At 40.5% G+C, this 23,941-nt stretch overlaps 1 protein-coding gene across 11 annotated transcripts; it reads left to right on the plus strand.

Annotated features, from left to right (window-relative positions):
- Positions 1-375: 375 nt before the first annotated feature.
- Positions 376-23,923, plus strand: map7b (microtubule-associated protein 7b). Of its 11 annotated transcripts, none has more exons than XM_084952984.1 (20): positions 376-484; positions 10,843-11,013; positions 11,129-11,206; positions 11,770-11,933; positions 12,943-13,060; positions 13,481-13,582; positions 14,039-14,149; positions 15,265-15,360; positions 16,486-16,605; positions 17,717-17,889; positions 18,667-18,815; positions 18,966-19,189; positions 19,268-19,418; positions 19,513-19,684; positions 20,350-20,454; positions 20,540-20,590; positions 20,689-20,713; positions 20,835-20,961; positions 21,045-21,229; positions 22,269-23,923. In XM_084952984.1, exons 1-20 carry the CDS (start codon positions 439-441, stop codon positions 22,277-22,279), a joined length of 2,379 nt encoding a protein of 792 aa, XP_084809110.1. In that variant the 5' UTR covers positions 376-438; the 3' UTR covers positions 22,280-23,923. The 11 variants fall into 11 exon arrangements, with proteins under 11 accessions (XP_084809110.1, XP_084809103.1, XP_084809105.1 ...); XM_084952977.1 differs by lacking the exon at positions 376-484 and adding an exon at positions 3,489-4,607 and having other exon boundaries at positions 20,692-20,713; XM_084952979.1 differs by lacking the exon at positions 376-484 and adding an exon at positions 3,497-4,607 and having other exon boundaries at positions 17,741-17,889.
- Positions 23,924-23,941: the final 18 nt, after the last annotated feature.

Raw genomic sequence — 23,941 nt, forward strand, 5'->3', positions numbered from 1 at the left:
GGAATAACAGCGTGTGCTTTATCTTCAACATTTATCGAGCAACACTTTGCCTTACCGCCACCAGATGTCAGTATAACACTTCATCTTAAGCACCTTGTTTCGCTTGCGCCTCTTTCTGCCTTCTAAACTTCTTTAAACTCAGGGTAAGTTCAGGTGGATTTACTACAAAAAAAAGTTTTTCAACTAAAGGTTTATTTATATGTTGCTCAGGATCTATGTGAGGTTTATGCAGTCCGAATTAAATTAAATCGCGTAGTTTAAAGTTTACTCATTACACATTCATGTAACTTTTACTAGTTTCTAGTTTGTTTTGCTGATCTGATACTGGTCTTCGTTGTCCCCTCCACCTGTCCGTGGGAGGGGCCCCGGTCCCGGTGTGTCTCAGGATCATTCCCTCGGGTTCCTGCCGCTGATCCCTCTCAGCTGACGTCAGGAGAAATGGCGGACCAGGATGGCAGCGACACATCTCCTCCGGAGTCCCAAGGTGAGTTGTCACCAAGAGAAAACTTTACTTTGACAAAACTTTTTTTTTCCTTCTTCTTAAGGGGGAATAACAGTTGTGTGAAGTACTGAAGGGTGCTTGAGTGGGTCTGCTTTTGAACACTGAGTTACAGAGAGACTCGAGTACGGAGCCGGTCGGTCACGGGAGTGGGATTAACTATCAACCAACTCACCCAACCGGTTACTTTACGTTTACCAAACACGACTTGTTACGTAAGCTGCTCTAATATTTATTTATTTATTTTGTTTTACCCCTTTTTTGTGTGTCCGTGTTGTAGCTGGTAGACATTTTGATCTTCGGCAGACACCTGTTGCTTACAATTTGTCACTTCGTCGAAATCCACCTTCAGCTGACGTGACAGGTGAATTAATGAAAATGAGCCGCAGGTTGTTTTCGGGATGGCATAGATAGAATGTCTTTAGGCTACAGCTTTGTTCTCTGGCTCTCACAGGTGGATTTATATATTCTTTTGAACTTTGAGTTGGCTTATTAATACCCCAAACATGATCATTTATACTCTCGTTATTCATTTTTACAACTTAAAATGGCCACGTCGCCTTGTAAGTGCATTTTTTTAGCTTGTAGGTCAATGTGTGTATAATGTCTTTGGAGAAATAAAAGTTACACAAATACAAACTGTACGCCTGTCAGTTCCGGAAATGTCACCTATCAGTGATCTTGTAAAAGTATGTAAAGTGTGTTGGGTTTTTTGGCTGCCAAAGGGCAGAGATCTCCCGTATCTTACACCCCTTTGCTTCACTTTTAGCCACTCCTCAAATAGTAACGATATAGCAGGTGATTCCCATTCACTCCTAATGGCAGAGCTGTAATAACTAGAGGTGGGCGGATCGACCCAAATATCGATAGTATCTGGACCAACCCTAAGTGTTGGTATCAGATCGATACTAGCGTGAAAAGATCGATACTTTTTTCTGTCCAGTGAATTGAGAATTAAGAATTTTTTGGAAATGAAAAAATAATTAATTATGCACTATGAAAAATGTTTTAACTTTATTCTGTTGACTATTGCATCTATTTTTATTTAAAGGCAATAGTGCACTGAAAAAACAAATGCTGACCAAAGTGCTTTAGAGATGGGTACATTTACTTTCCAGGTCTCAAAAAAAGAAAATTTCAAAATACATGAAAAGCTTAAAGCTGTGTGGTGTATTATTAATTAATTATTGTGGAAAGCAAAAATCCCAGTGATTTAGTGTTCATTTAAATGTGTGTCCCTTATATAAAGCTGCCTTCAGAAGTTAAAAGTATCTGTTCATGTTAATCCACAGTGCATCCAGGCAAAGGTCGGCACCTTCACTCAGTTTTCCTTGAAAATGTATAAAAAGCAGATTAGTTTAGATGAAGGGTTTGGATAGGTGTGAGAGTCCCTTATAGCACACAGAAAGTTACATAAACAGTATTCCAGTGCTTTTATAAAGACCTGGAACCCAGTTAAGTATGCAAAGAATTATTGCTGCATGAATTACAGTAAGAGTGATTATGTTCACGTACTGCGATACAAGCAGCCCTGACAACTATATCGTAGGCAGAATGGGTGCACAGTGGGCATGACCTTTTATTGATTTGAATGAGTTGAGATTACTTACTTTAGGATTACATAGCATTAAGCTCAGCTGTTCCACAAATGTCCCCTGCTTTGACCTAGCTTGACCTGCAGTTAGACAGCAACTAAAGCCACCAAGAGTCAGTGACATACAGAGGATGAGACACTAAAAGAAAGAATTCATATTTTGAATTTATGTTGCAGCTCACAAAAAAATTACTGCCAATTACCTCTAATCCATGCATTGTAACACTGCACAGATTAATTAATACATGTTGTTAACTCTGTATTTATAAAGAGGTACTGCAGCTTTGATCCAATCAGAAAGTAAGTTCCTAAGATGTGGTTTATCTCCTGTCATTACTACCTGCTTCCCAAATCATCCTTTTCTGCCTGCACAAAAAGTTACTTCTGTGGGTGATTGCGGTGTTTTCCCAACAATTCACTGTCAGTTTGGCCATCCACCACACATTATGGGATTTTCTAGAAATTTAACTCAATATTTCTGGGTTAAATTTGCATACAACTCGGCTGTTGTACTTTAATTGTACACTATGTCAAACATTATGTCATTCAGGACCCCCAACATGTCAGACCCAGGGTTAGCAATTAAACTTAACAATAAACTAAATCTTTTTTTTTTTCACTTGCTTGCTTTCATTTTACTGTATTCAAATATCCATTCTCTTCAAATGTCTGTGTCTAACACACACATTCAGTAGGTGTGAGAAGGGTGTGTTACCCATCCTATCAGGTTAAAGTCTGAGTGTAGGATTACAGCATTGCTCTCTCCTGCAGGGACAAAGATCAGATTGCTCTTTCATGAATGTGTGCGTTTGTGAAGTGTGAGCTCTCTGAGGAGATGAGACAGCAGGACTTGTCCTGAATTCCTTTATATAGTAAAGGAATAGTGGAAAAGGTAGTGGTTTGGAATTATTTTAGGAAATACTTAATGCTTTTGCTTATGTACATATAAAGTAAAAGAAACAGTGGAGTTGTAACTTTAGTGGCTACGTTGCTTTTCACAGCATGCAAGCTATCACACTTGTTTCTCTAATCTCCATATTAGTTTAGCTCAAGGATGCATTAACAGTAATACAAGTTGAGCCTGGTGTTTGTACTGTTACTATCCAGGACTTCAAAGTTTGAAATACTCCCCCTTTTATTTCACCCTCCCTTTCATTGCATCTGCCATATTGTGTCACCTTTTAAAGGTTCTGAATTTGGCTACAGAGCCAAGCAACAATAAAGTTGCACTGCAACATTATTGTAGATGCAGTGCAACTACAATAATGCTCCTTGGTTAAATATTGATGTGCTTCATGTTGTTCCTTCTGCATTCTTGTGAAGCTGCAGCAACATATGAATGTTCTCGCTCATCGTACATCGCCGTGGCATCCTAAATGGCTGATGGCTCTTTAAGTGAATGGTGGGGTGGGGCTATATACCATGTGCTCTCTGTACACACCCCTTCCACAGAAGCAGCTCCTGTACTGCAATATTTGATTTGGTGTGTGCATCCCTAGTTGTGTGTGTGACTGTGTACAGCACATTAAAGCGTGTCCGTCCTCTGCTCTCTCACTTCCCATGCGTCACTGGTCCATGTGCTGCTGTTGTCAGGGAAACCCTTTGCCAGCACCGGCTCAACTTCCACCACTGGATTCGCACTGAATATTTTAACAAACCCCACTCTCCTCAGTTACTCTGTGTTTGTGTGTGTGCTCTGTGCAGTCACTGCCTGGGTGATATGATTCTTCTGACAAGTTTGCATTCACACAATAGACCTAGCAAGGGAGAGCTGAAGCAGGAGAAAAAGGAATGCAGTAAAAGTAGTGACAGCAGAGGCGGCATTTCGGGAGTCAAAAGAAGCACAATCCTTACAGCTCTCGACCAAGCCAGTCTTGTGGATTAAGTCTTCTTTTCTAAGCCAGACTGCAAGAGCTCATCCTACAAGAGACTCTCTCACTCTGTTTTACTCTCTCTATGCCATTGCAGGGAGTATGGACTTGGCTCAGTGAGCTGCTCTGTTTGTCTCTTCCACGCTCTCCTTCATCCACCACATTTACTTTCCTCCATCTCCACCGCCTTTTTTCCCCTATCTCCTTACTCATGTTTCTTCTTCTCTCTGTCGCTTCTTCCTGCTGTCTTAAAGTCAGAGCAGCAACCTGAAGAAAATTGCTGTTAGCACTAGCTATTAGCTACCTACGTCTTAGAGAAGGTGGCTTTTAGGGGTGACCTCGTCCATCATCATCCTCTGGCATTCAGGACAGACCTCTTCCCCCACCTCCCATCCTCACCCAGCATCACAGGGTGGGATGGGACGGGGTTGGGTGAGTTAGGCTGGGGCTCAAGGGTTAGCAACAGGGTAGGCAATGCCAGATAGTAAAGGACGTGGGGAAAGAGGAGGTGGAGGTGGGTGTTTGCAAGGGAAGTGGAGGCTGAGGAAGCGAGGTAACCGTTCAGCTATCCCAGCACTTTTCACCATCACTGAGGAGGAGGAGGTACAGAGACGAAGAGATGCTTGCAAGAGAAAGAAAAAAGGTATGGATGAAAATGAGAAAAGAAAATGAGAGCAGTGTAAACTACATTTTCTCCCTTAAATACTGTGATGTTTGAGCTGACTTAAAATGTTAGTGTGTGTGTGTGTGAGTGAGAGAGAGAGCATTATCTGGGGCAGAGAAGCTCTTGGGGCACAGAGATGTTTAACCAGACTCCAGAGAGTCACAGCAGTTTAAAGAAAGATCTGAAAATGTGGTCCATTAAAGACAAATGTGTCTACATGCAAGGCTAATGATGTTGAATAAAGAGGTAGGAGTTGATACCCCTAGCAATATGTAGTAATTGTTTGATTTGTGCACAGTTTGCTTTTACAAAGGAGAACTCCTCTGAAACTGTGAAGCGCAGCCATCCAGAGACAGGCGCCTGACAGGTGTGATGAGGAAGCACAGTTTTACTGTTTGTGTGAGTGAAAATCAGCTGACAGGGCAAGATTGACTCAAGGACTGCAGATGAGAATGGAGGTGCGGCTCACTGTACATGTGATCTAAATGCATTAGTAAGCAGAGCAGCCGGGATGCTGTTACAGTTAGAGCAGGCATAAATGTGCTGCACGTTAGCTTTCCCCTTTCACACAATTCAGAAAGATATAGTGTTAGATTTAATTTCATGCCTTATCTAATGTTGAGATGATGCTGTGACCAGTGTTTTTTAGTAGAAAGAACAAAGCTAGATGGTTTTCTTCAAGTAGTGTAGTATTACAGACTGACTCTACAAATCATGCATATGCCACATTATATATAAGGAACAAGACAAAGTGGCTAGTTTCATTTCTAGATAATTGCATTTCCTGTTTGAATCCAACCATCTCATGCTGAGGGATGTGTAGTTGCATCATGGAGCAAACATACATGTAAGATATGACTGAAACAGGTGGAAGGAGAGCAAACTGCTGGGTTTACTGTGAAGTCTGAAATTGTGAAGTAGCTGCTTTTTTTCACAGTTATCTTCATTATGAAGACATGGTTGGTGCTGTTGATTGGACTGAGTCAACACACGACTGTTAGACTAAACTGATTTGTTTTGTCTCAAATAGTTCTTTCTACTTTGACCTTAGCCTGTAATTTCTCAGTAATGGTATGGGCTTCATTACTCATGTACAAGTCAAATGGTTGATGGAGCTATAAGAAGTGTGTGGATTTTCACTTGCCATTGATTGTTAATAGTAAACAAGATGACTTTATTTGAGGGCATTGGTTTGTATGCATACTCTAGTGTCAGTGAAAATTTGTCAAGCAAAAATTTGTACTAACAAAATTTTTTAGAAAACTTTTGAAGATGGGAACATTCAAAATTTTCCAGTATTAAATGACAGAGTTTTCCTCTCATGATCTGATTTGCAGCTTGGCCCTGCAGCGTGCAGTGAGTGCAGCTTTTTGTACTAAAAAGCAGAAGCCAGCGTTCTTGCACCTGTTACCCAGGCCTGAGTGCCTCTCCTAGAGCTATAAAGGAACACTCCCATCCCTGCCCCCCCTTTTTTTCCTCTGGTGGTTGGGGCTTACAGTTTAGCTTAGCATTAGCAGCAGCTAATCCTCTCAGGCTGAAGGGAAGGAAAGGAGCCGTACAGCGTGCTATCCGCTGGCCTGGACAGCGGAGCATTAATCGCTAACTCTGACCATTTAATCTGACTGGCAATGAATGCAGATAGATTGGGGGTGGGGAGCGTGCATGCACATACACACATACATGCAAGCAACAGAACGGAGGTAGGGGCGGGCAGATTAAACGGTGACACTCTCACGTCTCACTCTCCGTTACACACATACTCTTGTTACACAAATATACATGCATACACATGGACAAAAGGATGGGGTTTGGAGAGCTGCCACAACCTGTCTCACACACTGGCTCTCAGCAGCAGTGACACCGACCACAGCTGACCTCTCACTCTTTCTCTCACCCTCTCGTTTTCACTTCCCATTTTTTCTTACTCTGGAAACAGTTGAGTTTTGGATGGATTTCTTTTGACTGCCCTCTTTGCCCCCCTTCCACCTCACTGCAACATGGATTTCATTGGGTCACTCTTTTCAGTGAAAGATGCTTTCAAGAAGTAGGAATGTGGTTTCTGGTCCTCCGATTCGACTAGTCAGAGTGGGATGCTTGCCAAGAGCTCAGCAGGTGCAATCTTGGAATTATGAACCACAATCCAGGTAAAGCCTTAAACCCAGAATTTTGTTTTGCCTTTATTTAAACTATTGAAACAGCGTACAAAAGAAAGGAAGTGACAAGACTGACTTGCAGCAATGGTCCTGTTTGCTAGGAGTTGAAATATGGGACTTAGCTGCAAGTTTGGGGTTTTTTTTAGCCCTTTTGGTTAGCACCATAACCTCTGAGCTATTGGGTCACCTGTGTCCTAAATGTTTGCTGCCAAATCCACACTCATATAGTACAAGGTACTTAATTGGGAATGAACAGGACTACAAAAGCACCAGCATCAGTATGCTTTGGATTTGGCTTTGTCCTCGAATATTTCATTTGAGATCAAACCATTGCCATAGTGTCAGTTTTAATACGAGGTGTTTGCTGTCAGTTCAGATGATCCATGTTCTTTTTTTTCTAAATGGGCTTCAAATGGGCTGGGGTCCTTAGGGACTAATTAAAGCGCTATACAAATACAGGCCATTTACCAAAGATTCAAAAGGATATGTGTTAGCCGAATATGAATTTAAACACTAAGAACTCATACTCATAAAGACATTGCTTAAAATCACGTCAGCTGGAGTGAAACCAAAATATTTTGTACGTCTGTCCTAATCTTTTGAATCTAGACTTTTGTAGGACTTCAGGTTTAGTATGTGTAGATTCTTATGTTCCTGGTAGACAGTTCGTTGAAAATATGAAAGAATCTTATATAAAAGTGTAGCAAAAGGTGGTGGACATGAGTGTAGCCAGACATTTATTACTGGGAAGTGGAATTATGTCACACATGAAACTGACTTTGGTGTGTGTGCGAAGGCTGTTAAGCTGCTGTCTATTGCTCACAAGCAAATATGCTCGCTGTTATTTGAGGTTTGTCGGTTTATGACCTCTACAACAGATGGGTGAGTCTGTGAGACGCAGTAAGAGGATATAAGCTGCACAAGTCCAACATATTAGTATTTTTTCTGTAATATTTTCAGCTGAAAAAACACAGACAGTGCAGATTTGCGATGTTATGATGAGACTGCGTCATCTGGAAAAATGTTTTGAACAAAGGAAACAATGAGAAGATGTATGAACCAGAGATGTGGAGATAAATTTTGGCTGGTTATCAAATTCCACTGATTGTTCTAAGTAAAAGGCTTTAACTGCTTTTCGTAACTATATTGTACAACATGCATGCACCTTTTTCAAAGTATAGGAATTGAAGGAATGCAAATGCACTGAAGGACATCTAGCTAGGAGTTACAGTAAATATTTATGAGGTAAATCAAGTTGTGTAAATATGGGCCACGTTGTTAATGTCAAAATTTCAGTTCCTTTATTCCAGTAATTTTTTAATACTTTAAGAGGCAATCCTCTTTTCTCTTCTTCTTTGTATTCTGAATATTTCTGTGAGAGTGTGGTTCATTGATTAAACCGGCCAATTATTAATATTTTCATACTTAGATTCCTACAGATGACTGTTCTAATTACAGTTTGGGTGCGAGAGGCGTGGTACACCCTGGACGGGTTGCTAATGTTATTTAATTTCACATGGGATGAAAGTGTCTCTCTCCCAGCTGATTAAAGTGAAGTGCATCAATTTAAGCTGTCAAATTAAAGAAATTGGTTGTGGTCTTTGACAGTCACCTACTGGCTCATTGTGCGGTAGTCCACTCGGATCATTAAAACGCCCACTCCATCACAACATGAAACTTGAAGTCATCTTGTATAAATGAAAAGGCTCATTACTTTGCCTTTTAATGCATATGCAGGGGCTCCTGGCCTTTCATTCAGACTTGACTTCATCTCATTTAAGCCATCTTTTTTGTTTACCCAAAAGCCCATTCACGTATGTCTCGTTAAGTATCTGACTTCAGTGTATTATCCTCATCATTCAATAAACTGAATCTTTTGTTTGAGGAAAAGGATTTCAGGGGAAGAGAATAAACAGACCAGACTTGTTTTTACGTGGCCCAGTCCAGCCTTTCCTCTCATAACAATAGCCTATATTAAACCACTTCCAATGCCAGTCTACCCAAGGCAGGGCAGACCTATGAATGCTTGTGTACACACCTCTGTAGATGTTCCATAGACTGTGACATACAATCCGTCTGCAGCTATGCCCTCACATCCTTGGTCTTTGTGATTCACCCTAAAAACCTCTCGAGGTGTTTGGATGGAGACGTTAGTGATAGTTTAGATTCATAAGACTTTCTGCAAAACAAAATATCATAAATTACCAAGTACAGTGAGAATAACGTGAAAGGAGGAAGCTGTTTCTAATAAACTACAACTGATCAGCTTGCAAATGAAAAAGGGCATTTGAAAGTAGTAGTTAGTGGAACTTGTGTTCAGACTGATGTTCTCTTTTACCTTTTAGGAGGAAGAAGGTTCAAATTTTTGCTCAGTCCTTGATCAAATCTTTATCAACTCTTAAGCCACACCTCATGCCCTTACATTTTGCTAGGAAAATGGGGAATTGTTGCAGTGAGTCAAGAGAACACATGCAAACATAAATGGAAATACAGTATTAGGTTTGTGCAAGCTTTCTTGTCATTTTCAGCTGTTGTTAATCTAGTGTAGGTTTTTTCATTGTTGTTATTGTTGTTGTTTTAAGGCCTGCCACTTCTTTTGTCCTCACTGCACAAAAAGCTGCGAAGCTTTTTGACTAATAGCAGTTTTTGAATCACCTTATTAGTGCAAAAATATTCAATTATGCCTGTCAGACTGTTATGAGCTTTTATTTTTTATAGATTAAAATAAAGAGGAACAGACTGTGTTTTTGTTACCAGCTGGTAGTAACAAAGTCCCCAAAGATACAACTTTAAATTGATTTTAAAACTGAACGATTCATAGGTCAGTGTTAAGTGCCTTAACAGGCAGACACACAAACCTCTAAAATGACCAGGTAATAGAATTGGAGTGAACATGAGTGGAAAAACCCAAAACAAAAAAGCAAAAAACAACTTTAAAAGACCTTCAGAAAGTCTGGAGAAGACCACTTCAAGACCACTTTAAAATTGACAAGTTTGGCTGCTTGGAAACTAAATATAAAAAATGAGACACTTTCACAGTACTGTAAACAAGCCTGGAAGGAAATAGTAGCATGAAATCAATCAAAAAAGCCAGGATGTTGAGAAATGATTCAGTGTTTACTCTTAATGTCATGTAACTATAAAATTCATTGAGACACAGATTTCCATCTGTAACTCTAGATATGAAACTTGTACTCCACCCTGTCCTCTTTCTGTAAAGAAAAGAAATAGGTGATAGAGAGACTTGTGTAGAATAGGGCATGATGGCTGTGATATTTAAAGTGGAGTCCATCTTTTTCAGTTTATCAGATTAGTCAGGGGGGATGATTTATTTTGGTCTTTGGGTTTGTGGGACAGGTTGGTCTCTGTGGAGACTGAGGAGTCTCTCTCTTATCACCACACACAGGAAAGGACTGTGTTGAATGCTTGCTTAGTACACCTACAGTATTTATTAATAGTATACAATTTTTCTAATCCTACCCGTGTAAATTTATGCGTCTGGTTCATCTGTTTCTGCATCAGAGCCAGTATAACGCTCTGTGTCCAGGAAGCTTACCTGAAAGCGCTGAGTCACCCTATGGTGCAATTAATCAATAGCCTAGCTGTGAGCTTGGTGGAAACACTGCAACTTCATGGCCACATCTATGAATAGCAGGAAGACAGTGAAGTGCATATTATTTTATTGCATTTTGTTTTTCTGTTAAGCAACTCAGCAAAGCCTGAAAATGCCGCGGAGACCACCTGCAGAGATTTTTGATGCATTTGAAATTTTTTGATGGTAAACTGCTATTTCTTAAGCATTTGGTTGAATATGTTCATTTTTATTTTAAGCAGCAGTTTGTTCTACACACAATGTTCAGCTGAAGTGTTGTTGAATGGGTTTTATTTAGTGGGAAAACATTTATTACAGCTCTGGGTGAGGAGCTGTGGAAAGTCTTTCTGATGGTGCTTCCTAATGTGCAATTATTATCGTGTATTTTTCTGTATCTCTCGTGTTTTCTCCCACTTTGTCTCTTCTTTTGTTGTTTTATTATGTGACACTTGTTTGTCCTTCTTTGCAGCATCGTACTCTCACTTTAAGTCAGAGGATGGCACCGTGTCTTCAACCACCCGTCCCAGCTCTGCAGGCTCTGGGCAGACCTACACTCCCAGCCTGACCCCTACACCCACTCCTACACCTAGTCGCACCACCAACAGCAACAGCCCCAGTAACAATGCTGGCACCAAAACAGGTGAGTCCCACATACATTAACATATATTTCAATGAGATTAGTTTGTACCGTGTCTCAGCATTGACTGTTTTGTCTGTCAGGCTTTTAACATTCTTCACTGTTGTTTGTGCTGCAGACTCGCTGCTCTTCAACAAGATTGACGAGAGACTTAGGTTGGCCCGTGAGCGCCGGGAGGAGCGTGAAAAACAGAATGGTGAGCGTTCTTGTGAGTTTGACAGAGAGAAGAATAAAAGTTATCTTTTTTTGGGTGTTTTTTTGTCTTTCCCACAACATATTGTGACTGAACTTGGTTGGTAGCTGTGGTGAAGTGCCAGTTTCTCTGGCTGTTACATAAAGGCTAGGTTCAAGCCAGGCGGCCTGTTGCCATGGATTCCATGTTACATAATGGGACAATCCATGGGACAGCTTTCAGAAAGGCTGGTGTTTTGGATATTAGAGGGTGTGTGGGTGTGTGTGTGTGTGTGTGTGTGTGTGTCAGTATAACCAATATAATACAACAGATGGCTTTTAGGAAGTCATTGCCTATTTATTCATGTTTTAAGTGTGGGTTTTTTTCACACTGTTGTACACTGGTCGCACCTCTGGTCCCAAGTAAGGGGCTGAGGCGTTTGCGTTGTGTTGAGAGCTAAAGCTTTCTCATATGATCCACAGCTGACACATCACATTACTGCTATAAGCCTTTTCGTGTTGTGTGCAAGTTGCCTGTTTTTGTTTTCTTTTTTCAAACAAATTGTTTATTATGTTTACATGCGCCAGCTGCCAAGGAGGCCCAGTGGCAGGCCCGTGAGGAACGAGCCAGGCAGCACTATGAGAAACACGTTGAGGAGAGAAAGAAAAAGCTGGAGGAGCAGCGGGTAAAGGAGGAAAAGAGACGGGCTGCCGTGGAGGAGAAACGACGGCAAAAAATAGAGGAAGACAGGGTACTGACGCTCCCCTCGTTCACAACTGTGCATCCTGAGTGTTACACTCGTGAACACACAAAGGCTAACCTCTTACCTGCCACCTGCTTCCAAGTTTTTTCTGAAACACCCATCCAGGGAGGATGGGGGGACATGGATACTGTATTTGTGTGTTTAACTACTCCTTTTCTCGTATAAAAAAATGTAAAGCAAAATTGCACATCTGTCAAGTAGTCATAGATTTCCTGTCCAGCAGTTAGTAATTAACTTTACAGCTAGTTGACGTTCTAATTAAGTTGTTGATTTAGTGAACTAGAACATTGATGTGTCAAAGATCTGTAACATGACACTGTAGCAGCACATGTTGATGACTTTGCATAAATCGTAATAATAAATCTGGATAGTTTTTTTTTTTCTATTGATCCAGTAGGTTTTTAACTTTTTACTCCATAAAGATGATATTTGACAACCTCACCTGTATGAGTTTTGACATCTCAGTATATAGCAGTAAAATATGTTTGGTTTTTTCCAAGGGTAGCTAACTTTTGATGCACTCAGTCATTTTATTTTATAAGCAGGCCTGAAATATGACAGAAAGCACTCAGTTCAAACCGCTTCAATGGTTACTCTCAGTAGGCTTTCAACGAGTAAAGAGTTACATCTTAGTAGGAAATTAGGTTTGGATCTAAGTCTTCATTTTATAGGAACGGTATAAATTTAGAAACAGTTTCCCTGTAGGAGAACAGGGAAACTACTGCTACTGGGCCACCAGATGCCCACCGTACCTCAACTTTCAGTAAACTCCAATTTCTACAGCCTAGAAAGTGTCTATGGTTCCTCAGCATTAGCTTTAGCACCAGCATATAGAATGAAAGAAATGCCAACCTATCTGCCATGTATTGCTACTTTGGGTGCAGTCAAAGCACTCTATTCATTCAGAAGAAATGAAGAGAGAGAATTTGCTTAGCACTTGGTATGTCGGGTGGCTGTTTGTTTTTTGGCATTGATGTTCTCGTTGTTTTGACTGTAGGCTCGTCATGAGGCAGTGATTCGCAGGACTATGGAGAAGAGCCAGAAAACCAGACAGAAGGCCAACCGTTGGTCTTGGGGAGGAACTCTGCAGACAAACGCTCCCTGCACAACAGCTGGTACTCTTACATATATCACATATATAACACAATACCTGTTAACACACAGCACAACACACCATAGACATAGTCAGTTGTACAGACATTTTTTCCCCCTCTGCATTGGTGCTCATACACCTGATGCCTGTCTCTGTCAGTGCCTCTCTTGTATAAATATGTCTGCCTGCCTCTGCGTGTCAGTATTGTTCTGCCATGTTTATATTTGAACTTTTCAGATCCGCTGCCCTCTGTTGTTACTGCGTATTCACACCCTTCTCTGCCTCTCTCTCTTTCTCTCTCTCCCCCCCCCTTGCTCTCAAATTCAAACTCTCTCTCTCTCCCTGACTTACTCTCTCTCTCTCCCTCCCACTCTCGGCTCGCTCTCTACCTGCTCTGCACTCTTTGTTTTCTCTGCCATTGTCCTTTCCCCTCCTGGCCCAGGTTTTGTCGAGTCAGCTTTCCTCTATCCACTCGACCTTGCTGGACTGGAGCACATGCAGAGTGCTTTCAGTCTCTACTACAGATACGGAATGACATCCCAATGTGAATATAAAAGCACTGTGTGGGTTAGCTGGCTGGCGTTAGAACGCTGGCTTTAGCACTGTAACTGTTCAGCACTGTGTTAGCTCATTCTCTTTAGTTTTCATGTAGGCCAGTGTGAATGGTACGACATGTAGTTTTGCTATTTCACTCGCATGTAGCAGTTCACGTGTGACGTAAAGTTATATCCCCAGGCACAGGATCATTTACTCAAGCCATTAGTTTTATTTTAGAGGACATAAGACCCATTTAGCACTAATCTGTTTTTAAATATCTTTCCTGTCTTAGCAACAAGTTGGTAGTTTTTCATACCTAACCTGAATTAACCAAAATAGAGAAACCCAGAGAGATGACTGACTTCAGCTCTCTTTCTTCCCCTTTTTCTCTCCTTAAATTTCACCAATTCAATATAAAACTGATATGCATTTGTCATGTTTTTTGTTTTTTTTTGTATTCTAGATGCTGATAGGCGCTCAGTGTCCACAATGAATTTATCCAAGCATACAGACCCTGTCATTACCAAGCGCCTCTCTTGCTCCTCTGCCACACTCCTGCACTCACCAGATCGAGGTAATAAATATACACACACAAATACAGTTCATTACATCCACTGGCAATGGTCTGCCTTTGACTCCATCTTGTATAATTTGCCATTGTTATGAAGTAGTCTCTTGTGACAGGCTGTAAAGCACTCATTGTTTTATTGTGACTAGTTAATTAGATTTGGGATGTTTATGTGACTGAAACACACTTTTTATGTTAAAACTATGTATTATGTAGCGTGTCATTTCCATTTAGTTAATATGACGCTAAATCCAGCAGAGAGTTAACATAGCTTAGTTAAAGAATGGAAGAGAAACACCAGAATCCAAACTTAAATCAGTTAACACTGCTAGATGTCAGAAGAATTGTTTTCATATTCCTCCAATGTCCTTCCATGGCATGAATGTCTGCAACTTCTCTTCTGCCTTTGCCATGCTACATATGTGGTCGGTCTCCAGCCAGATAGGTAAAGCGTGATTAGTCAGAAGGGAGGTGTCCTTCTCAGTCACTGTATTCAAATATGGTGGGGAAACATGAAGGGTTCCACAAACCAATGGCCGGCCCGGTATATTTTAAATGGATTAATTCTAAGTTTATGAGAATGCATCAATTTTTTGGAAGATAATGAATAATAATGAATGTATATTTGTATATGTATTATATAATGTATATTTATGAGTACTTTATCATTTCTTTCTTATGAAATAACCTAAAAACATCAATAACTGTACCTTTAATTGGACACACATACTTTTTAGGTGAAGAAAATAAATCAAATTTTTCCCAAATTTACAATAAAGCTACCCTTCAAAACAGAAACAATTAAAGGGCCCAAGACAGTGTGAAATATGAACAAAGTAAAATAGGAAGTTATTTGATTAAAATAAAGACAAAAAGAACAATAAAACTGAAAAACACTAAGAGCTTTTTAAAAAATAAAAATTAGCCTTATGCTAAGCTAAGCTATCAAACTGCTGACTTGGTCTATTTTTCAGATGTTATCAGACCTAAATGAATCCTTGCATGAAGTAATCAGCAAGAAAGCAAATAAGAAAATTTCTGAGTTTGAGCTTTTACTTAAGTCATTGTTGAAGTCTAACCTTCGGGCCATGCATCATTTGATGTTTGTATGCTGCTGACAGGCTTACAGATGAGAACAGTCTCCTCCCCTGTCATAAACAAAGCTCAGTCCAAACCCCACCTACATCAGGGAAAGACCAGCCAACAGAAAAACACAGGTTTCTTGTGGGAATTTTTTTGGTCTCTTATACTGTTCCAACTATGTTGCAAGCAACAAAAAAGATCTTGGGCTGGAAACTGTAAAATAATCTGTTACTTTTGTAGAAATTTGTCAGTGTAAAATTTTAAATGTAATATTCTGACAAGAGAAACTTTGATTTGGAGAGCCTACCATGACATGACAAGCTGATCTAATATCTTTTTATGTATAAATATACATTATGATTATTGAAACAAATGCCCACAGTCCAGCATGCACGTGTTGGCATTTGTGCATTTCATCTGAGGGATCAAGATTTTTTTCTCCCCCCCTCTAACGTGACCCCTTTCTCTAATCCTCAGTAGGATAATCTTTTTGTTTTTGTGGGAACACTGTATGCTGTTTTTATCCTGGCTGAAAAATTGGCACCCACATTAGTCAGAAAATTATAATTATGCTCTTGTTCCCATTATTATATTATCAGAAGACACCACACACTGAGGCACTGTGAAGCATCACTCAGTGAATTCTAAAAAACTCTCAAACATGAAGGAAATTTGTTTTTATATATAAAGTAATAGAAATGTAAAAACCCATTTATTACTACAGTTTTCAGCCCAGATGTATCTTTGACCTGCATGCTGACACCTGCAAAGCACTGCACGTTTTGTCTCATACTGTGCCGGATCTCCTTTAATTGGCTTACTTATCAGGTTGTCGTGGAGATTAATTAATTAAAATAGCCTTTTTCTCCGAACTACCTGAGGTAAACTGAAAGCTTTTTGCTTGAATGATTTCCCAGATAAATTGAAATTTCTTGAAGATTATTTTCTTAAAAATGCAATGTGTCCTCTTATCTTGCACTGTTTGTCTTTGCCCTTTTGTTTGCTCTTCATACCACGGTGTTTGCTGCCTCTCATAATTAAACAGATGCATGAAGGTGTAGGTGTGGCACGGCAGTCTGTGCATGCTTACAAATTCACTTTATTTCTAACCTGCAATGCTTGACAGTGTTGGGAAAGGGGGAAAATGCAGTAAATATGTATAATTTATAATCTGCTTTGATTGGTTGCTTAGGCAAATAAGTGGGTAGTCTGTAGTTGTAGCTCTTATCAAAGCTCACATGTCACATGCGTGTGTTCAGGACTGCGCCGCCTTCCACTGACGCCATGGGAGAGCAACATGGTGAACCGCCTGCAGCAGCCAACACACTCCTACCTGGCCCGCAGCCGCAGTGCAGTGAGTCTTTCAGGAGACCAATCAGGTAACACACAACACTGATTTTATAAAACAAAACATTTAAGGCCCTTTGGCTCTTTAGATCAAGATTCTCTTGATCTAAGGCAGAGGTTTTATTAAAAAGAGTATATATACTCTTTTATGCTTGGTCTCTTGACCCAAGCAGTTTCGGATGCTAATCTGATTTGCCTGGACTTAAAGCATTACACTGTCTGAAACTTCCTTTAACAGCGTGTATCAGGCACCCAAAGCTCACGCACACAGACACACATGCACATACGTCCCCCCAAAACAAATAAAGTGACCTGTTCAGGAAATGTTCCTCTACTGATGCCATGCCTTGTCACAGCAGCAGGGAGTTTTAGATCATTTGTGTGTGTTCCATCATTGTTTACATTAAGGGAAAGAAATAACTTCTAGGTGAACTACTTGAATTCACTCACTCTTTTCTATTCTGCCCTCTTTGATACATTCAGCAACATCTTCAGTTGGTGAAGTGCATTTCTTACATGTATTTAGATGTTTTTGTTTCCGTGTGCTTGCTTGCTTTGTATGGTTTTGGGTCTAATGTGTGGTTAGCTATAGTTTGTTCTAACTGGGTGACAAAGTAGAAATGCTTCCAACACTGGCACTCTTTACAGCAAGTAATGGTTTGGCAAACCATTCCTGATCTAAATATCTTTAAGCGTATTGTGTTAAGTTTTTTAATGTGATTCTTTTTTCTTTTCTTTTTTTTTACTAACCCTAATCAACCAACCAAATCCTTATTTTACATCACATAGACAGTCTTTGTCAGACAGTGCCAGGTGATGGTTGCAGTACATTCGCAGCTGTTTGCACTTTTTAGTAGCACTAATACTTTCTTTCTTTCTTTCTTCTCTGTTCCTACCATAAATATTCTCCTCATTCCTCTCAATCCTGCGCTGGCTTCTTCAACCCATGGCTTTCCTTTTTTATTTATTTATTTATTTTTTATTCATCTTGATTCCTTCTCATTCCTGTCTTTGTTTCCTGATCTTTTTTCCTCTGTGATCCATTTTATCCAACACTTATTGGTGTCCTACCAATTCTCACACTACCCCAATCAATATCTTCTTCAAAAACACTGTATACTCCCACCTTATACATCACCCTAGCCATGCCTGTGTGTCCTCGCTCAGTGTCCTGCCACCCTATGAGCTCAATGTCCTTCAAGGCCCTGCAGGCACAGCCACTGCCTCACTGTCGCAGCCAAGAGAGGAACCTCAGCAGGGACGCAGCTTCCTCGTCTTTAAACACCCCGCGCAGGAAGACAACCGGAACAACACAGGTAGATTTCATCAGCTCATGACAAAATATCTGGGAAATAATATTTGTGAACAAAAAGCAACTCATCATTATTTCCTGCTACTGATATTACAGAATGTGTTGACGTAAATCATTTTTTTTAAATCATTTTTTTCAAGCACCGAGTAACATTTAATTCTTCTACTTCTTCAACTTTGTCATTTTCAAATTGATTATGTTTCTGATCAAACAATATAAACAATAGATTAGAGTATCTGTCATCACACACACTTGCATCCATTGTTCATCTGCTTCGTGACAGCTTATTATGCCCTTAAGATCTTAGAAAGAAGGCCCCTTGTATGCCGTGCATCCCACACACTAACATATGCATGTGAACTGATAACTCTCACCCACTCCAGAATACTGCTGGTGTGTCATTCATACAAGGTCAGTGAGAATGTACAGATAATGGATGCAGTGTGATTTTTTTTTTTCTCCAAATTAAAAAGACTGTTTTTCATTTTGTGACCTGTTAAGTGTGTTTTGTTTTTTCTTATTTTGTTTCTGAGCTTGGTGCCAGGGGTAATCTAAGCCTAATCCTGTTACTCGTCATCATATTGTGTGGCTACTATCTATAGGGCACCTTCTAAACCATCCAGTTACCTTTGTGTTGCATTAAAGGACATTTTTCTGGAAGAGCAGTTTTGATGATAATGTGTTGTTTGCTTCCCTGGGTCCTTACTTGGTGGTGTTTTAAAAAAAACTGCCTGTTTTGACTCGTGCATGTTGTCTTTTGTTTTTACCGTATCTCCTGCAGCAACAGCGGCAAAAAGACCGTGACAGTGTCAGGAAGTCATGGAGCAACCTGACACTTCCACTTGCTCCTGTTCTCTCATTGCCCCCAAGCAAGCGCTCCTCTTCCCCAATCAAAAAGAGCGGTAAAGTGACAGCACCCTCTCCTGGCAGGTCAGTGGATATTACATTTGATTAATGGGGAATATTTGGAGCTGAAATTGAGTTTTACAGTTTTATTTGAAATGTAACGTGGCAGTTATTTTGCTGATATGCTCGAATGATGACTATTTTTAAAAAAATATATACTTCCTTTGCTCACAGACCTCCACAGAAACCAGTGGGGCGACCTCCAACCCCCAAGTTACTAAAGTCTCCAGGGGCAGAAGATCCTGGAAATCTTCGTCCTGTCAGGATCACACCTGAGAGTTCCCACCCTTCAACACCCAGAGGAGAGGAGGATGATGAGCAGGTCCTCAGCCCTCCTCAGCCTCGACCTCAGCCACTGGGTCAGAACAAGAGCTCGAATGAGCAAACGGCAACCAGCGGTGAGTTATGAATCTCTCACCTGTTTCACAGCTACAGTTTATTACACTGGTCAGCATAACTTTTATGATGCCTTCTAGAGAGTGTAAGCAGTCCACCAGCTCACAAGCCTTCAGCGGGCACCACAGACCCGGAGGAGGCGAGTCGTATCCTGGCCGAGAAACGACGGCTGGCCCGCGAGCAGAGAGAGAGGGAGGAAGAAGAGCGCAGGCAACAAGAGGAGCAGGCAAGGTGTGCAGGCTGGGCTGTGTGTGAGCATGTGCATGAGAGGGAGTGTGTAGTGCTGAAAGGCTGCATCATTTTTGACTTGGTTGTGTCTCACCAGATTAGCGAAGGAGGAGTTGGCTCGCCGAAAGGCAGAGGAGAGAGCAAGGAGAGAAGAGGAGGCTCAGCGCCAGGCCGAGGAGAGGAGGAAGAAGGAGGAGGAAGAGGAGAGAAAGGCAGAGGAAGAAAGACTTCGGAAAGAGCGAGAAGAGGCAGAGAGACTACAGAAACAGGTCTGAGATTACGGATGTTTATGTTGACTTGTTTTGTTTTTATGTGGTTGCCACAAATGGCATTTTGAGCTAACTACAAAAATCAGCAGGTCTGCTGTTGGAACTTTCAGCCTGTTCTCATTCCCGGGGTGTCAAATACAGACCTGATGGTGATGCAGAGACACACACAGATGTTCTCTTTAGCATAACTACAGTGATGCGCCAGGTTATGGCAAATTACGAGACATGTCTCACTCCCAAACTTCATATGGATGCTTGTAAAAGGCTTCTTGGCAATGTAAGGGCACTGATTGGCAGGAATCACAATTTTTCAATGTGCAGGGTTAATGTTGTCAAAAGGGAAAAGTCTGTTTTTAAACCTAACCAAATATATTCTGCCGCCCTAAACTCTCAAAGGGAACATAAACTGTACTTTCCAGGCAAAAGAAAAATGTACTGCTTATGTATTCGCCCCAATTCCAGCCTCCTAAATCACACTTTGAAGCTCTTTAAAACAGACCTCTTATATCTGAGAGCCCATCATTGCAGCTCCAGGTGCATCCAGGCTTTAATGCGAGAGTACATCCTATGTATATCTGTGATATGCCTGCTACACACTCGAGGGCGAGAACACGTTGGAGCACTATGGACCTATTAATAAGATGAAATGCTTTTGTGTACATTAGAAAGAGGAGGAAGAGGCTCGACAGAGAGAGGAGGCGGAGCGACTGAGGCAGGAGAGAGAGAGGCACTTCCAGAAAGAGGAGGCTGAACGACTGGAGAGAAAGAAGGTAACGTGACCTCACATTATAAACACGCATAAATTGCACTGTACAGTGTACATTAAAGTATTTTCCCTTTTTTCTAACCCTCCAGCGTCTTGAGGAGATCATGAAGAGAACACGGCGTTCAGAGACAACTGAAAAGGTAAAGACCAGAAGGAAAATGGAGTAAACAAAAGTGTAACAACTATCCAACTGAACAATCTTTGAGTATTAATTCCTTTTTTTTCATTTCATCACCAGAAGGTCAGAAATGGAGACAATGCAGGTAATATATATATACCGTTTTTATAATTACCTTTGCAGTAATATATCTTTCAGATTGTCGTCAAAAGATATCCTCTGCAGTTGTTGTTCCTGACACCAGATTAATTTTCTTTCACCATCAGTGAACCCGGCCTCTCCTGCTGCGTCAGCAGCGACTGAGACACCAACACACAATAGTAACGGCAACTTAAGCCAACCAGATCCCACCCCAAACCCCAACACCACAGCACTGAGCCATCCTGACCAGAGGTACAGTCAACAGCCATGATATACAACAGCCATACTGCTTGTGATGTCTTCAGATCTGACGCTGTTATTTTTTTGGTTTTTAGGGAGAATGGGGAGTTTGAAGAGGTGCTTGTACTGCCTTCACATTCCAGGTTGTCTCCTCCTGAAGGAGAGGAGGAGCAACAGCAACAGCAGGAGGACAACAGAGTTCCTGTCCTAGCCTTCTCAGAGAATGGTCTACTGAAACCTCTAAGCAGAGTAGACGATATATCAGCCCAGCAGGGAGCAGGTGAGAAGGCATCCACTCTCTGATTGGCCACTAGTTCCTACATTTATATCCCATTACTACCCACCCCCTTCTTCTTCCTCCCTTAGTTTCCTTTTGATAAAATTACAAAAACTGTCATTCATTCTGGTCACTTCTTGGTGTGTGTGCATCTTGTCTCTTACAAACCTGACTTGATGAATAATGTCCTCTATAAATTTTGTGACTTGTCTTCTGAGGCTCTGGTGGGCTCTTTGCAAGCTCTATGAAAGAAACCTCAGCAGTGTCAAAATGATGTCATCAGGGGTATCTCAGATTGAGGCATCACATTTTACCAAAAAATCGAGTTATTTAATTTTTGCTGGACTTTGAAAGATGAGGGTGTCTTACAGATCGGGAAGGGACATCCCGGGCGGGATGCATCTTCTCAAATATTTCGTCTTTATGTGTAACACTAGTCTTACAGAATAACTCTTCAATCAATTCTTGTAAATTAAAGCATGTACAGAGACGTCACTGTGGACTTTCAAAGTATCTAAGCAGTTATGTTGAAGTAGAGGTGCAATTTTCCCATGGGGCCAAATGAGAAACTGGGACATTTGTAGAGAGCACCAATAAGCTCCTGAAGATATTCACCTTTTTTTTTAATTTAAAAAAAAAATAACAAGAAGAAGAACTGTTTCGAGCATCACTGACCAATTAATTTTCCCATTAGGCTTAAGAGAAACCAGGACACCAATAAGCTATTGGCACAGAATTGATTGAGCAGACCTGAGTACAGCTTATTGGTGCAGTCCTCCACAACAAGTTTCTCACATGGCTTCATCCCTGCTACAGGCTGCTCTGTTTTTCTGTTTGTTTTCGTTTTATTCATTTTTGTTTCATACCAAGAAGCTCATTCAGATTATGAAGACCTAGTATTGCACTTTCATGACTGTAGAAATTTCAATATAGTAGCTCAAGCATTGCAAGTTGAAAGACCATATTTTATTTACAAGGAAGTGAATAAAGAAAATATATTATATGTCCTGTGCTTTAAATTCTTTGTTCCTTTGATTTGCAGATGTTGCCTGATGCCCTGATGCAACATGACGATTCCACACCCACAGACATGAAGGAGAGGTCAAACAGAGAGGTGGAGAAGTACAGAGCTGTTGGACTGAATCAGTAGGACAACTCTCAGCACTAGATTCTTCCTTTCTTCCTCTCCTGTGACAGAAGAGCAATGTTCCCAAAGATGGTGTCTCCAAACATCTTGCAAGGGCATCACTGAGAGAGATTACTCTTCCCTCATCCTGCACTCTGTGGGGCAAAGCTTGTTTTTCTGTATCTGAACATGATTACACTTGGTCATCATGTATGTTCTGTGTATAGCCACAGGTTTCCCTGATTCTTAAATGAATGTCCTGAAATCACAGGAGGGCATTGAGTGTGTATAGTCTTGTGATGTGCGTGATTGAGAGCGCGAATGAGAAACTGACAAAAATGTAAAAACTAAGATCAGCTGTCAGTCAGCAGCTGTGATACTTGAACGTTTTTGAACTATTTTTCTGTAGACAGATTGTGATCAGCGATGTGACTTTAGCTCAGGCCCCAATCTAGCTTCGTTTATGAATTTTTGTCTCTAACTGGAACCTTATGGTTCTCACAAGGTAATATTTCTGCAGAAATGTGAGAAATAAAGTGTGCTACAGGAATGATATCAGTGCATGAAGTTGTATTAAGACTAATGCAAAAAAAGATATGTCATGTAATATATTTTGCTGTTTCTACAGTGTTTAAACTAGGTTATTAATGGGGTGGAACAGGTGCTGGAGTATTATGACTTTAGGTTTAATAATGACAAAAATGAACATACTGTCCTCTGAAAACTGAAAATGTAGGGTATAAACTTCAGATTTTTCTTCAAATTGCTGTACAGATAAAATGATTTGTCGTCATTGTCTTTATGTTCAAATTTACAAAAACGTGCTTCATTATTAAGTTATGCCCTTTCATTCATTCACATTTTAACCCTGTCACAGTTGCACCTATTCTACATCCTGTCACTGCCTGTAAGCCACTTTTTTGGCCAAGTAAATCCAAACTGGATTGAATGAATTTACTGATGTTATTGTTAAAATAATCAGATTTGTTTCCAAGGATTTGACAGATGCTGCTAATTATGACATTCCTTGGCCTTAACATAGTGTAGAAGGAATGATGTGACTTTGCTTCATGAGCTCAATCGCTTTGGCCCTTTGCCCAAACTCCCCAGTGGCTTTTTTTGAATTCAGTATGAATCATCAAATATTTGTGTCACGCAGTTATAAATAATGCAACTCATAATTCATACCACTTCTCACTATGGCAAGACAAAAGGTGGAAATTACTAAATTTCTAGAACCAGGCCATTACACTTCATTTTCACTCAGCTCCTACAAATGATCTGCATTAGGGTCCTCAGACTTGAGCACTGTCTAACAGTACCACTAAAGAATAAACTTGTCTTGATTATGTACTGCAGGACATTACCAGCAGTACACATGGCATGCTGTTATATATTTGATGCTATAAATGTAAAAATGTATATTTTATTACTACCACAAAGATTTGAATATAGCCCTTTACTTCAGAGGAAGCATGAGGTGAGCTCTCTGAATCATTGTAAAAGTAAAATCTCTCTACAACTGCTGCAGCTGTACTGCTTCAAATGAATAAAACTTTTTGAACTGGTTACCTATTCAGTAATTTTAC

Source organism: Perissodus microlepis, chromosome 15 (assembly GCF_051167445.1).
Source record: "Perissodus microlepis isolate ML-2025 ecotype Zambia chromosome 15, ASM5116744v1, whole genome shotgun sequence".
Taxonomy (NCBI): Eukaryota; Metazoa; Chordata; class Actinopteri; order Cichliformes; family Cichlidae; genus Perissodus; species Perissodus microlepis.